The sequence below is a fragment of the Anopheles coustani genome, chromosome 3, assembly GCF_943734705.1.
Source record: "Anopheles coustani chromosome 3, idAnoCousDA_361_x.2, whole genome shotgun sequence".
NCBI lineage: Eukaryota > Metazoa > Arthropoda > Insecta > Diptera > Culicidae > Anopheles > Anopheles coustani.
The window spans coordinates 83550389-83565831 of NC_071288.1; the positions used below are offsets into that span (position 1 = coordinate 83550389).

The window sequence follows — 15443 nt, forward strand, 5'->3', positions numbered from 1 at the left end:
GACCGTTGTGTTGGGGAGTACTATTGCGGTTGTGGTAATTGTGTCTGTTTTAAGTAAAATTTTGCATAATTTGAGCGCACACGAAGGCAGATTTGCAAGGATGCTGCTCACTGCCACGGTTATTTGGCCGTTGGCGATCGGGAGTACTACTTCCGGAAGGTGTTGTCTCGGTTAGGCTACTGAAGTTGACCAAGATCCCGCGTTGCATGTTGCTATTGGTCAGGTGTTTGCGTACACGTTGAAGGGTCTTCCAAAGTGCGAAACGGTCAACGGAACAGTAGGCAATGTGGACGACGGAACGTTGTCTTGCTTCTTGATCAAGCTAGTGAAGCAGGAAGCAGGTGAATGAAACCACCTGCAGGCGCAGGCCTGTCTGAAGCAGGCTTGTGCTATCTGGTTGCCGCCGAAAAGTGCAGAAAGTTGCTGCCGATACGCAGTTGTCCCAGATAGGCGTTCTCATCAAGGTATCCGATGAGTAAGGATGGGTCCTCCAGAAAAGGGAAAATTGTCGTCAGTGCTCGTCGTTTTCCCTTTGTTTATAAACAATATTTGACACTTGAGTTTAATCAATATGGTGGACATGAAATCCCCTATTCCATAACCGTAGTCATTCACCGTGGGAGGGTGACTCAGCTCCCTGGTTTGTTTATGTTTACATTATTTTTAAAAGAAATAGCGAAGAAGTTTCGATCCAAATGTCATCCTGTATCAAGGTAAATTTACCACAAGTATCAAAAGACTGTAATAACCTTGTCCGAATCACAGTCGGTCTCGGTTGGACCACGATATGTTAAAAATTACATTATTATCTCCCGGGGATATATTGGAACACTTTATATTTATAGATCAACTACAATTTGATTAATTTGTAATAAGATTCATAATTAAAGCACACAAACTAACAAAACAGTATCAAACGGATGAATTCTAAAAATAGCAGCTCCATCATGATGTGTCGCGTGGTAATCACTGTATCTTTGAACAAATCGCACCTAAATATTTAACAGTGTAAGTTCACATGTAAACAATTATTTACCGCGCTTTTAATTTTTCGATCAACATCATTTCGGATATTTAATTTTATGTGTTTATCTTCCTAAAGTAAATGCTTCATTCATTGGAAAGTGTCTTCGTGCTATAAAGCCTTATTCGTCTCGCAAGTGAAGACTATGACTTCCGATAAAGGGTTCGAATTGATAAGAGAGTTTGAAAGGTCAACCGACCCTATCCCCGCATTTAATGTAAGTTTTCAAACAGCTCATACTTTTTCATTCATAACAGTAGTAACATTGTCTACCCTTGTGTAGGATGATGGCGTTCGATCGGTTCTGGAGGATATTTCAAAGATCTACCAAGAAAACTATGCTCATGCGTAAGACCATACCATAGCGCGATTGGAGACTGTTCAATAACCTTCCGTTCCGTGTTCTGTAGCATAACCTTCAATGAAACTCGTGACCGCAAGTTCCTTCCACTGGTCCTGTACCGGCACAAGCTGATTCAACGCCAAAAACGGTGCGTCCTGGCATATCTTGCGAACCGGCTGTTTCGACTGAAAGCCCTCCGGTGGCATGTCGGTGCTACGCTTCCTCCAGAGATTAAGGCGTGCATTAACGAACCGGAATCTTTGTGGTTCAACAAGTACTCGAAAATACTCGCCGAATACATGGCCTCTATCCACGACGGGTATGGATTAAACCTCACAAATGACATCAAACCACCGAAATCGCTGTACATCGAGGTTCGCTGCCTGACTGATTATGGAAAGTTCGAGCTCGAGAATGGCGAAATCATTTTGTTGAAGAAGAACAGCCAGCATTACTTACCGAAGCTGCAGTGCGAACAATTGATTCGGCAGGGAATTTTGCAACACATTACTTAATCATAGTGAACTTTGTAATTATTTTCCGTAAACTTTTAACCCGTACATCGTACTAATGTGTAACCTCATCCAATAACAAGCAGAAAAACAAAAATCACTTTACTACAAAACTAAAACTTTCTTAAACGAATCGCTCCGGTAGTCACAGACGTTACATTCGAATCCCTCGTCAGCTAATTGATTGCCCTTAAGGCAATAGTAACAGAACACATGACTGCAACCCATGTGGTGAGGAAGGATAACACGTTCGTTGCAGTAAGCGCATTTGCTTTCCGAGGTCAGTTCAACCCGCTCGACAGGCTGCTGGTACGGGTCAAGCCGTAGGGCGTTTCTTAACTTTCGCTTCAACGAATGGTAGTTGATAAACGGTATGGTGAATCCCAGCAACTCCATAAACCCGGCCCAAACCAACTCGCGCGTCATGTAGGAGTATCCGATAGTTCGACGCTTTGCGCCGTCCAGAGAACGGTGGTTGATGCGCAGCAAACAGTCCACCAGCGATGGTTGTTTGCCTGATTTAAGGAACTTGAAGAAATTCAACAGATTGAACAAAACGAGCGCATTTTCCACTACAGAAAGAACTCGTTGCAGCAGCGACCAACTGGTTAGACGGAATTGGCAACTTTCCTTAATATAGGGAAGCAACGTCGTTAGCAGGTAGTGAAGACCCAGCTTTGCCGAGGGTAATTGGTCTTTTTCGTATGCTATCGACAACATTTGCTGGCCGAACGTTGCATACGACTTGGGAAGAGAAAAGTTCCATAGCGCCGAGTTGAGCACAAAGTTTATCTCCGGTTGAAGGTGACTTAAAAGGCCTGGCTGTAAACAAACGTTAATATAAAAGCTATTATAAAAATCGGTGCTTGCAGTATTTGATTGTAGTTCACCGGTAGACACTGGAGGATGTTTTGAATTTGTTGCCGCAGCAGGTTCTGTATTTCGCTGTCCAGTTGAATGGAGTCCAACTAAAACAAGAGCACTCGATAAATGTTGGTTTGTTTACGAAAAAACTCTATTCATACCTGATTAACGCGAGGCACAAAGTTAGTTTTCATTGTTACTCTGGTTTTATCTACAAATTATAGGTTGTGAAGTCATGTTTTGGTTATTCAGCTAAGGATTATAAACATGTCACTATAACAGCATTCGGTTAGACAAAACGTTCTGTCAACTTTTGATAAAATTGATCAATAATGATAGTTTAAACATCAATAATCGTTGCATTACACATTTAATAATGTACCAACCAGTAGAAAAATCAAGTTTCTATTTTAAACATCCTGCTGCTATCATATCATTTAAAATCGTGAAACCTAGTGAAAATAAATCACGATGCATTACTTTCGACGTCTGTTGTCATGTAACATGCGTTACAGCTGTTATTTGACTACTTGCCACAGTAGTGGTGGGAAAATCATATTTCTTACGAGACTCGAATGTTTCGAATCAATCCTAGTGTGAGATCCGGTTCTCCAGTTCCAAATCCTACTCAGCCATATCATGCGTGCACATACAACTTGCCGATTATTTCATGAGTTGAATTCATTGAATGATTTAGGAACAAAAATCAGAAGTTATAAAGCTTCTTTTTAACACAATACGTCGTCGAGGAGCTCAGCGAGCTCGGTAGAGCAAAATCCCCATGAATGTGACCGGGGATGAAGAGGTGCAGCCATGGATTGTGCTCCCTGGAGAGCGATTGGTTACCAGGCCATGTCAGCACGACGTGCTCAAATGTGAGCGGGCAAGAAAAGAAGAAGAATAAGAACACAATACGATACTTCAATCATCTCTTATCCATCTTGACAAAAATAAGGAAATTAGCTGATTCAATCAATTTAATTTATAAAGAGTAGCAGGATTTTTCTGAAAAAATCGTGTGCAATCCAATTCAAATCTCAAACAAATTAAACCTAATTCAAATTCGTCGGGATCTACTCCTTCAGATTCCGTCAAGGGATTGAGTCGTCGAATCTTCCGAATCTAGATTCTGCCAACACTACACGACCCCGGGTGACGTTGAAGTATTTTGCGTTCGACGTGGAATCCAAAACGGACACAAACTTGTGAACCGTAGTCGTGGTTAGTACGTCGCTTTCATTCCATCTCCAAGTTTTGCTTAATTCAGACCGTGTATTGCTGGATACGATCTCCAAGAACTGTTGACGGTAAGTGTAACGCATGGTGAAAGTTTTAATCATAATAAGTGAAACAAAGTTTCTACAATATCTGTTTTCTGGTGCGTAGCGTTAACATGGATCAATTCGCAAAGTTCTACGAACCAGGCCGCTCGTTCGCCAAGGATTCCATCCGACTAATTAAGCGCTGCACTAAACCCGACCGTCGCGAGTTCCAGAAGATCGCTATTGCCACCGCTATCGGATTCTGCATCATGGGATTCATCGGTTTCTTCGTGAAACTGATACACATCCCGATCAACAACATCATCGTCGGTTCATAAGTTAGGCGATCGCCCCCTTCATCGTTTCCCTGCAAAAGCTTAAGAAAAAACATCCCCTTTAAACTTGGACGACTGATACCCGTACACATAACCCTTCTGCTCCGTTTTTCGCATCCCACAACCCTTCACATCCACAATCGGTCACGAAGACGATTGGCAAGTTTCACTGCTATCAAAGGAACAGCTTACCGTCGCGGTCCTACTCGGTCGATGGCGTACCGAAGTCGTTTTCCTGGCACTTGCATATATTATAAGAGTATGATTCTGTTCTCGAGCGTTATAAGTTGTAATTAATCGTGTAACCCGTTACTTGTAGTAGCGAGAGTTGCATAGTTTAGTGAAATGAAATAAATAATTTATTGTTTCACTAGAGACCTAGACTCAATCTTTTGTTACTCGCGTAATTGGAGTGAAAGAATTAATTAGTTCGTGGCAGAGCCACAAAAGAACATGAAACACTAAAATAAAGCAAGAACATAAAATATTTACACGACTAGCAAGACAGATATCCTTACTTTCCTGTTGGATTGATAATTTTCTGAACATCAATATTATTTTCAATTTTTTTCGGATTGCAACATTTGCTAAGTTCTCTTTTTCTGTTTCTTATCTACAAAAAATCTTATGGTGGAACAATATATTGATGGGGTATTTATTGAGCACGGGATAACAGGTGCTATTACTATTACTTTGCTACCCACCCTCTCCGATAATACAGTTCCCAAGGGTGTTTTCGTACAGTTGCATCTTTCAAGTTAAAGCCTTTTTTGTCCGTTGGTTATTTGAGCCAACATAAAACATCTAAACGAATGTTGAACAGAAAGATACCTTTTCATCATAATTAAGTAGGTACCGCCTAAACAAAGAGAGAGAAGAATCGTATTTCTGAAACTGTGGGAAAGTTAAAATACGACATGTGATAGAGTATCACTTGCCGCATGTATCATTTTTAAGGCACAGGATGCCTAAATAAATAAAACCTGTAATGTTGAAAATTGTGACTGAGCGGATACTTTAGTGAGCAACCGTAGACAAAATTAACGTATACTTCCGGAGTCGCCAAAGTACGACCCAACAACTGATTTCATGCTGCACGTCGGATATCTTGTATACTCTAGCCCCTGAACATCGAAAAACGTGTGCCAACCCCTGCCATAGTGTATCGCTCTTGGATCGATGCGCTCTCTCGCAGTTCAGTCAGTATTTCGTGAACCTTTGGTCGAGAACGTTGCCGTTATCGAGTACTGTGCGGAGACGTCCAGATAGAACCCTTTTTAAAATGCAGCCTCCAATCAGGTAAGTTATTGTGGACTCAACCGTATGGTACCGATTGCAGAAGGTACACGTGTTACTAGTTTGAACAAAAATCTAGCGCCCATAAGGCCTGTTTAAATAGTATTTTTCATCACACTCAACATGGAATCTACTTTTTCCGTCGCCCATCGCGTCATCGCTAGACAAATTGCAGCCGATTGCAGTTGGAGCGAGGGATGGGAATGTGGTTCGATTTGAGTATGGAGGGCAAGTTCAAGAGACAGACAGAGAGAGAGAGAATGTTAAATTGAAATAAAACCAACGTTCGTTTGCCGGCTAGCTAGACAGAATTTGGCGCATGCGGTTAAGACCTGTGGCCCCGCTGTCTTGTTCCGGTGGCGTGTTTTGGTTTTCGCACGGTCTCCACCTGCCGGTCACCGTGTTGCACATATCAACGTGTCTCGAACACATCAATGTCTCGGTGGAAAAGGAAGGAAAGGTTGTGTTCAAGTCTGGAAATAACAAGTAGCACGGTAGCCATTGATTTGTTGAAGTATATTCGTGTTTTCTTCTCATTGGCACTCGCAAGGTGAAGTTCGTTAACGAATTATGAACAAACTTCGCGACAAGAAGAGATTTTTTTCCACCCCACCTCCATACACGTGGTGTCAGTTACGTGAAATAATAAATGGATTATTACTGTGATGCGAAAGTTGCACGTAAACGTTAACCATCACTTTATTTATTCTCAGTAACAAAATGGTATGTGTGTTTCTGAACTAGTACCAGTAGTGTTTTCACGGCCAATATTAAAAGGTTGAACAAATTGACCTAACAACTATGTTTTGAATAATTAATTACGACAGTAACCAATTTTAGGAATTTACACTTGCATCCAGATAGTCTCTGTTGGTGCGAATAGTTGATAAATCAAAGTACCATGGAACATTTCTTATACCCAAATTAAAACTCCTCTGTTATGCAGGTAGAACTTTGGTTTGCTTTGGGAGAGATCCAAGAAGAGAAAAATAGCAGTAAATAAACAGCTTCGAACTTCCTGCCATGTTTATTTTATCACTGCCGTTGGCTGAGTAAACAAACTGATACAAGTGTTCAGTATGCTAACGAGAAAAATACTCTACAATCCGACTCCGACAATCAACAGTAGGCCGATAAATCAAAACCACAGGAGCATCTCCGTGGTCTACCATTGATCCTCGAGAAAAACAAACTCGAAAATACGTTCATTTTGTTGAAAAATTGTAGAGGCTTCAGAGTGTCTGGATATTCGTTTGTTATATTTTTTATTTATTTATTAGAAACACTTTGCACTGTTACGGCAACAATGGTCTTTTGGAAATTATTATGTTCTTTGTTAATTTAAACTTTATTATTATTTTTTCAGCTTCACTGCTTTGCTAGCGATCGTATGCAGCCTGGTTTGTATTGCTTTGGCTAACACCATCCATGAATGCACCGTGGAAAAGCGGCAGGATGAGCATGTTTGTGTGTTCCGTAGCGTGGTTTACCGTGCGAACGATACGAACTTTGTCTTCAAAGCACCGGCGTCGCCCAAGGTAGAGCACATTGTATTCGAAGACAGCACGCTGAATCACATTCCGACGGAGTTTCTTACGGCTTTCCCCACACTGAAAGCGCTCACCGTGGTCCAGGCGAACTTGAGCTCTGTAGTGATCCCGTCCAAGCTGGAGCGCCTGTATGCGTCAAATAACCGTATCTCGAAAGTGATAGTGCATCAGACTAAGGATAGTACAACGATGACCGAATTAATACTTGATTCGAACCATCTTTCGGATATCTCAAACCTAACACGCTTGGCAAAGCTGGAGATATTGATGCTTAGCGGCAACAAGGAACTGCCATTCGAGGACACGGTCGATCTTGGTCGCTTCAAGGGACTAGATAGTCTCCGCTCGCTGGTGCTGTCCGATGTAGGTATGATGTACGTCGAGAACAAGGACAATGTCGCCCTACCATCGTTGGAGCTGCTCGATCTTTCCAACAACAATCTCATCACCACAAACCTGGAAATGAAGGTGCTCGCGCCTATGAAAAAGCTGGAGATTCTCCGACTCACACATACGCTTATCTCCGACCTGGAGGCGTTGCAGCTGACGCAAAACAATGGTAATCTGAGAAAGGTATACTTGGAGGGTAACAATTTCCAGTGCGACCGACAGAAGCAGATAGTGGATCATTTCAATCTCTCGGGAGTTGAAACGCCGGTTGACAACAAGAACGCTAACTGCATACATGGCTTCCAGAAGCAGAACGATATATGCTGCCAAACTGCTGCTTTGGGAAAGCTGCACCAGGCACTAGAACCGACCACGAAAATAGCCACGTCACCCGAAGTTCAAACGACTACACCAAGCACCTCAACTATGCCTTCTAGGATGGAAAAGAACAAAGAAAGCGCAGCCACTCTGATCATGTTGGGAAATGGGCTGTTGGTCCTGACGTTTGTCGCCATCCTCAAGTCAGGTTGGTTCTAATCCGTCTACAGGGCGCACGTTCCTTTATGGAGTGGTCGGACTATTGATTTCGTCAAATTTTTTTTTGTTCTATTCTTAGTGGGTGGAAAAACAGTAGATGATGAAAGGCCTCGGTGGTAATCTAACAGTACTGATTGCAAACTAATTACAGTTTGGGAACGATTACCTCGTTCTACATTTATTCCACATTCGATGTCTTACCTTTTTTTTGCGAGGAATTCATATCTTCACATGAAACTGTGGCCAAAACGACACACGATACCATTTTATCATGTCATGGCTAGGAAATACTGTGGAAAAGAGATATGAATGCCCGCTTATGATGTGTTTGAAATTGTTCGATTAGAAGGAATAGGAGGAGACCGATAAAATATCATTCTTAAATGAGGCTGAGAGCGTAAATAGGTTGCATGGCGATGTGAAACAGCAGATTGGCTATTTGGAGGACTACGATTAATTGTGATTTTGCAAAACGAAATCGGGTAGTTCTAGAATTACAGTATATAAGAATTATGAATTGTCTGCATGCGGTATTGTTTCCATTTGGCCATTACAGTAAAAGTTTGTTTTTAATCTTTATTCTGTACGTTTATTTCTTTGCCACAAGCTTTCGATGTTCATACATGTCAGGTTTTAGGCGATTTTAGCTGCCAAATAGTTGGGATTGGGTTTAATGCTGAAAGTAATAGGGTATCATCGGATAATCTTGGTAGTCAACGTAAATAAATAAAAATAGATGTAGCTTTAAGCATTCATGGTAACATTTACGGAAAACAGATTTGTCTCAAGTAATCCTATCCATTTGATAAAACATACACACACACTTTAGCTTGCAAAATGAGCAATGAATGGCTGCAACCACATGTATTACAATAATCTTTTATATAACAGTTTTTGAAAGGATGAGTCCGTCTGGTGTAAACGAGTGATAGAAGTATGGCAAGTGCTCTTACTGAGAGGAAGTAATTGTAACCGAGTTAAAAAGGGTCAGGAACATTCATTTGCCAGCAGCAGTAGAAGAACAAAACCAAATGAAGGTCCGAGAAGGTGATTGATAAAGAAGTAGGAGGAAAATCGTCCTGTAAAAACTCTTCTTTTGTAGCTTGAAGCACTTGAAACAATTATCGTCCACGCATGCCATAGCAAACACCTATTATCTTCATTTCAAAATTAAATTTCCGTCGTCCTTCTACCTTAAATTAATACTTAACAATATTGAAAATATCGTTTTTTTACCCATGCACATTTCCGGTCTGTTTTTCGAGCCAATTTGATATGGTGCTAGTGACAAAAAGAAACCCGCAAACCACAAATTAGAACAAAAGTCTCCTTACCCGAAGCTTTCATCTAACATGCGCGTCACACTGCACATTATTCATCGTATTCACGCTGTATTATGGTAGAAGTAAACAGGTTTAGAATCTCACAACTTACCACCCTGAAGTTATTGCTTTTGAAGGAAAATATGAGAAAACTTAACATTATTTTATTTTTCTTATGATAGTCATGTGAATGACGAGGTATTGATTTATTTCATTATAATAGTTGAACTTTTTGAGCAATTTAAACAAGTTTTCCCAGAATAGCAAAAACAATATTATAATATAAGTAATTAAAATCATCATAACATGTTTTACAAATGGCAATTGTTATCAATTTAACTAAACAGATCAATTATTGTATGTAAGTTCACCTAGGTTTTCCGCGTGTCTGAGAACAAGGCAAATGTAATGAGCATCGATTGTCATGGAGCGTGTGGCTCCTCGAGATGCTATTTTTTGTAATTTCGTTCTTGGTGTTCGAGCAACTTCCCAGAGTCGATTGCAGAGATGCTTCAAAGGACGGTGGGACTTTCCACGAATGTGAAATTTCTCTAAATTTATGAAAATTGGTACATGCTGTGTATCACCTGGAAAGTGGTCTTTAATTAATGGGGGTTTGGTTAAGTTGGGAGGTGCGTCCTCAAGCACTAAGCAGAAAGAGGGAATGATCGAAGGGGATTTTGAATATAGAGAGGAAACGATTTCATACGGGGTCGCTTCGTAGGCAACACGTCCGACTCTTACAGGGTTTTCCATTTGATAGCACAAAATAATCAGATGATTCCACAAACGCAGTAGATGATTCCACAAACGTGACAGATGACAAGCCAAATGAGGCATGTACACAACAATCGTGGCACATGATATCACAATTGTGGGAGATGATAGCACAAGCCAGTACGGTGGTGTCAGTGAAGTACAAAATCGCGCGTATAAACGAAAGTCAACGCGGGTCTACAAGTCTGCCGAATCGCTGTGGATTCGTTTATACGCGCGATTGACAGACCATCCGTACCGGCTTGTGCTATCATCTCCTACAATTGTGATATCATGTGCCACGATTGTTGTGTACATGCCACACTTGGCTTGTCATCTGTCACGTTTGTGGAATCATCTACTGCGTTTGTGGAATCATCTGATTATTTTGTGCTATCAAATGGAAAACCCTGTATTGACGATCTTAAGATTCTTACGATCTTATGCCAGAGTAAACTTCATAAGTATGGCACAACACACGCAGAAACGATCTATTTCCGCTGGCGTTTCTGCAGCTGTTTGCCTTCTCGAGACTTCAGCTCTTGCTGGATCAATGTCACTGATCTTGCCTTCCTTTTATCTTCCCTTTTAGGGTTCGTTGCCAACTGGTATGCAGATAGGTATCTGTAATACTGCTGTTTACATTGTTACATTTACTGTTGCTGCTAGTGATGCTTCGGTGTCAGCGATTTTATTCTGTATTTAGTGGCACAGATTTGTCCCGTGATACCTCTGACAATATTGCTTTGAATCTCGTACACGATGCGACCCTCACTCTTACGAAAGGACGTGCCGTAAGCTTGTGAAGTTGGCTTAGAAACAAAAACTGGTTTATTTAAGGCCCGACTTACCTGTATGCGAAATAAGTCAATCCAATTTCACGAAGGCTCCTTTCGAATATTTATTGTTTTTTATTCGTTGTAATGTACATTTTTTTTATGTGAACCTTATCTTAAGTTCATTTACAAGGTTACTTCATTATTTATTTAAGAATAATATTATCAATAACTAGCTTAAAAACAAACATATTAACTTTACAATTATTTTATATTATTTTGATAAACTTCATACGACAAGTGTTTACATAAATCCGTGAATATTCTTCTTCTTTGCGTAACGACCTCTTGGTCATACCAACCCGTTAAGGGCTTACGAGACTTGTTTCCCTGTTGTACGTGGATAGTCAGTCCTCTCGTACAGGGGAGGGTCCGGTCTCGGTTGGGATTCGAACCCACGCCGTCGAGGTGGTGACCCCCGGCGCTCATGGGCCTATTTTCTAACCGGCGCTACCGCTTGGCTGTCGCGGATCCGTGAATATTACTAACTCTGTTATTGCCATCCCCTAGTTTTCAACGATCGAAATACAAATTATGTAAATCTTCTCAAAGATTATCAATAAATCAACCGCATAGATATATCTTAGACTTATAATTACACTGTTGAAAGATGATGTTTCCTCAATCTAACTATTCTCTTTGGTATATGCAACCATATGATTGCCTTTCCATATACAGTTAATTTTTTTCTAATTTTGATTCACTCCACCGTTTCGAAAATTTGGAAACCCTTTCCTCAACTAATCTTTTGCATTGAACTTACTTGCAACTTGCTAATATGCTCAGAAACAAGTATATTATTAAACACCGCATGATAATAAAAAAAACCCTCAAACCGTCGCAATCGAATACACCAAGGTAGTTACGATTGAAAAATGAATGATTAATTTTATTAAGCCATCCTCAATTATGCTCACGTAATAGAACAAAGCGTTTAAGATATCATATTGATCATTCAGTTCCTTCGCATCTAAACCGTAATAATCAATGAGACATTTCAGCATTTTGATAATAAACCCCTGGCGGATTTGGCCAAGCAACAAAAACTTTCTTACCCGTTTCTTTGACTCCCGAGTTCAGCTTTCCAGTTGATTTTAAGAAATTTCATAAGATATCCATCAATCAAACGACTTTTTTATAATACTTACACTTCTAGTTCAATTTTTTTGCCCATTCCAACAGAGGTTTGTGCAATTAGAGAAGAAATTGTTCCTGCAATTTTTGTTCTCGCTTTTTTATCTCTCTATGAATTTTGCTGTTATTGAACGACGCATACCAGAAGACGCTCTTTCCCATCGAATCCGGTTGATCAATGCAGTCAAAAGGGTCTTTGTCCATCAAATAAGTGAATATTTCCACTTTCTGTGCAACATTCCTACTGTCGCCAACGCAGTAGAAGAACGCATTCCTGTTTTCATCTTTTTCATTGATTTCCTTTGCATCAAAACCATGTTGCTCAATGAGACATTTCGCCAAAGTTAACCAACCCTCCATACAAACAATATGCAGAAGATTCCTGCCCGTGCTTTCGTATCTGTAGTCCAGTTCTCCATTTCTTTTCAAGTAATCGCAAATGATCTTTACCGACTTTTCATCAACCAACATATTGTCTTCTAAATATTCTAACTTTCCTTTAAGATTTAAGGTTGAACTTTGTAATTTGACCATCAAAAGAGGGATTCGTTCTTCGATAGGAAGATGTTCCTGTCGCATACCAAAAAACGCTCCTTCCCATCGAATTCAGTTGACTGAAGCAGTCGAAAGGATCTTTCTCTATCATATAAGTGAATATTTCCACTTTCTGTGCAACATTCCTACTGTCGCCAACGCAGTAGAAGAACGCATTCCTGTTTTCATCTTTTTCATTGATTTCCTTTGCATCAAAACCATGTTGATCAATGAGACATTTCACCAAAGTTAACCAACCCTCCATGCAAGCGAAATGCAGAAGATTAATGCCCGATTTTTCGTATCTGTAGTCCAGTTCTCCATTTGTTTTCAAGTAATCGCAAATGATCTTTACCGACTTTTCATCAACCAACATATTGTCTTCTAAATATTCTAACTTTCCTTTAGGATTTAAGTTTGAACTTTGTAATTTGACCATCAAAACAGGGATTCGTTCTTCGATCGAAAGATGTTCCTGCAATTTACACTCTCGTTTGAAAATATCCTTACGAATCTCATTATTATACGTCGCATACCAAAATAAACTCCTTCCCATCGAATCCAGTTGACTGAAGCAGTAGAAAGGGTCTTTCTCTATCATATAAGTGAATATTTCCACTTTCTTTGAAGGATTTTCACTGTTGCCAACGCAGTAGAAGAACGCGTTCCTGTTTTCATCTTCTTCATTGATTTCCTTTGCATCAAAACCATGTTGTTCAATGAGACATTTCGCCAAAGTTAACCAACCCTCCATGCAAGCGATATGCAGAAGATTCCTGCCCGTGCTTTCGTATCTGTAGTCCAGTTCTCCATTTCTTTTCAAGTAATCGCAAATGATCTTTACCGACTTTTCATCAACCAACATATTGTCTTCTAAATATTCTAACTTTCCTTTAAGATTTAAGGTTGAACTTTGTAATTTGACCATCAAAACAGGGATTCGTTCTTCGATAGGAAGATGTTCCTGCAATTTACACTCTCGTTTGAAAATGGCCTTACCAATTTGTTCATTAATAACTGTCGCATACCAAAAGAAGCTCCTTTCCTTCGAATCGAGTTGACTGAAGCAGTCGAAAGGGTCTTTCTCTATCAAATAAGTGAATATTTCCACTTTCTGTGCAACATTCCTACTGTCGCCAACGCAGTAGAAGAACGCATTCCTGTTTTCATCTTTTTCATTGATTTCCTTTGCATCAAAACCATGTTGCTCAATGAGACATTTCGCCAACGTCAACCAACCCTCCATGCAAGCGATATGCAGAAGATTCATGCCCGATTTTTCGTATCTGTAGTCCAGTTCTCCATTTGTTTTCAAGTAATCGCAAATGATCTTTACCGACTTTTCATCAACCAAAATATTGTCTTCTAAATATTCTAACTTTCCTACCAGATTTAAGTTTGAACTTTGTAATTTGACCATCAAAACAGGGATTCGTTCTTCGATAGGAAGATGTTCCTGCAATTTACACTCTCGTTTGAAAATGGCCTTACCAATTTCATCATTATTATCCGTCGCATACCAAAAGACGCTCCTTTCCTTCGAATCCAGTTGACTGAAGCAGTCAAAAGGGTCTTTCTCCATTAAATAAGTGAATATTTCCACTTTCTTTGAAGGATTTTCACTGTTGCCAACGCAGTAGAAGAACGCATTCCTGTTTTCATCTTTTTCATTGATTTCCTTTGCATCAAAACCATGTTGTTCAATGAGACATTTCGCCAAAGTTAACCAACCCTCCATGCAAGCGATATGCAGAAGATTCCTGCCCGTTTCTTCGTTTCGGTAGTCCAGTTCTCCATTTGTTTTCAAGTAATCGCAAATGATCTTTACCGACTTTTCATCAACCAGATGATTGTCTTCTAAATATTCTAACTTTCCTATAAGATTTAAGTTTGAACTTTGTAATTTGACCATCAAAAGAGGGATTCGTTCTTCGATAGGAAGATGTTCCTGCAATTTACACTCTCGTTTGAAAATATCCTTACCAATTTCTTCATTACTACCCGTCGCATACCAAAAAACGCTTCTTCCCATCGAATTCAGTTGACTGAAGCAGTAGAATGGGTCTTTCTCTATCATATAAGTGAATATTTCCACTTTCTTTGAAGGATTTTCACTGTTGCCAACGCAGTAGAAGAACGCGTTCCTGTTTTCATCTTCTTCATTGATTTCCTTTGCATCAAAACCATGTTGTTCAATGAGACATTTCGCCAAAGTTAACCAACCCTCCACGCAAGCGATATGCAGAAGATTCCTGCCCGTGCTTTCGTATCTGTAGTCCAGTTCTCCATTTCTTTTCAAGTAATCGCAAATGATCTTTACCGACTTTTCATCAACCAACATATTGTCTTCTAAATATTCTAACTTTCCTTTAAGATTTAAGGTTGAACTTTGTAATTTGACCATCAAAAGAGGGATTCGTTCTTCGATAGGAAGATGTTCCTGCAATTTACACTCTCGTTTGAAAATATCCTTACCAATTTCTTCATTACTACCCGTCGCATACCAAAAAACGCTTCTTCCCATCGAATTCAGTTGACTGAAGCAGTAGAATGGGTCTTTCTCTATCATATAAGTGAATATTTCCACTTTCTTTGAAGGATTTTCACTGTTGCCAACGCAGTAGAAGAACGCGTTCCTGTTTTCATCTTCTTCATTGATTTCCTTTGCATCAAAACCATGTTGTTCAATGAGACATTTCGCCAAAGTTAACCAACCCTCCACGCAAGCGATATGCAGAAGATTCCTGC

General features: G+C 40.0%; 4 protein-coding genes across 4 annotated transcripts; 3 read left to right on the plus strand and 1 right to left on the minus strand.

Moving 5' to 3' along the window:
- The first annotated feature begins 1067 nt into the window (after positions 1–1067).
- LOC131271688 (DNA replication complex GINS protein PSF1-like) lies at positions 1068–2259 on the plus strand. Its single transcript, XM_058273194.1, has 3 exons — positions 1068–1241; positions 1308–1372; positions 1435–2259. The coding sequence occupies exons 1-3, from the start codon at positions 1170–1172 to the stop codon at positions 1880–1882; spliced, it is 585 nt and encodes a 194-aa protein (XP_058129177.1). The 5' UTR covers positions 1068–1169; the 3' UTR covers positions 1883–2259.
- LOC131271687 (peroxisome biogenesis factor 2) lies at positions 1860–2987 on the minus strand. Its single transcript, XM_058273193.1, has 3 exons — positions 2905–2987; positions 2770–2847; positions 1860–2701 (listed from the first exon to the last, which is right to left on the minus strand). Exons 1-3 carry the CDS (start codon positions 2935–2937, stop codon positions 1985–1987), a joined length of 828 nt encoding a protein of 275 aa, XP_058129176.1. The 5' UTR covers positions 2938–2987; the 3' UTR covers positions 1860–1984.
- Positions 2988–3919: 932 nt separating this feature from the next.
- LOC131272748 (protein transport protein Sec61 subunit gamma) lies at positions 3920–4723 on the plus strand. Its single transcript, XM_058274599.1, has 2 exons — positions 3920–4050; positions 4130–4723. The coding sequence occupies exon 2, from the start codon at positions 4137–4139 to the stop codon at positions 4341–4343; it is 207 nt and encodes a 68-aa protein (XP_058130582.1). The 5' UTR covers positions 3920–4050; positions 4130–4136; the 3' UTR covers positions 4344–4723.
- An 899-nt stretch (positions 4724–5622) lies between these two features.
- Positions 5623–9660, plus strand: LOC131267895 (relaxin receptor 1-like). The gene is made up of 3 exons (XM_058270780.1): positions 5623–5639; positions 7003–8102; positions 8193–9660. The coding sequence occupies exons 1-3, from the start codon at positions 5623–5625 to the stop codon at positions 8231–8233; spliced, it is 1158 nt and encodes a 385-aa protein (XP_058126763.1). The 3' UTR covers positions 8234–9660.
- Positions 9661–15443: the final 5783 nt, after the last annotated feature.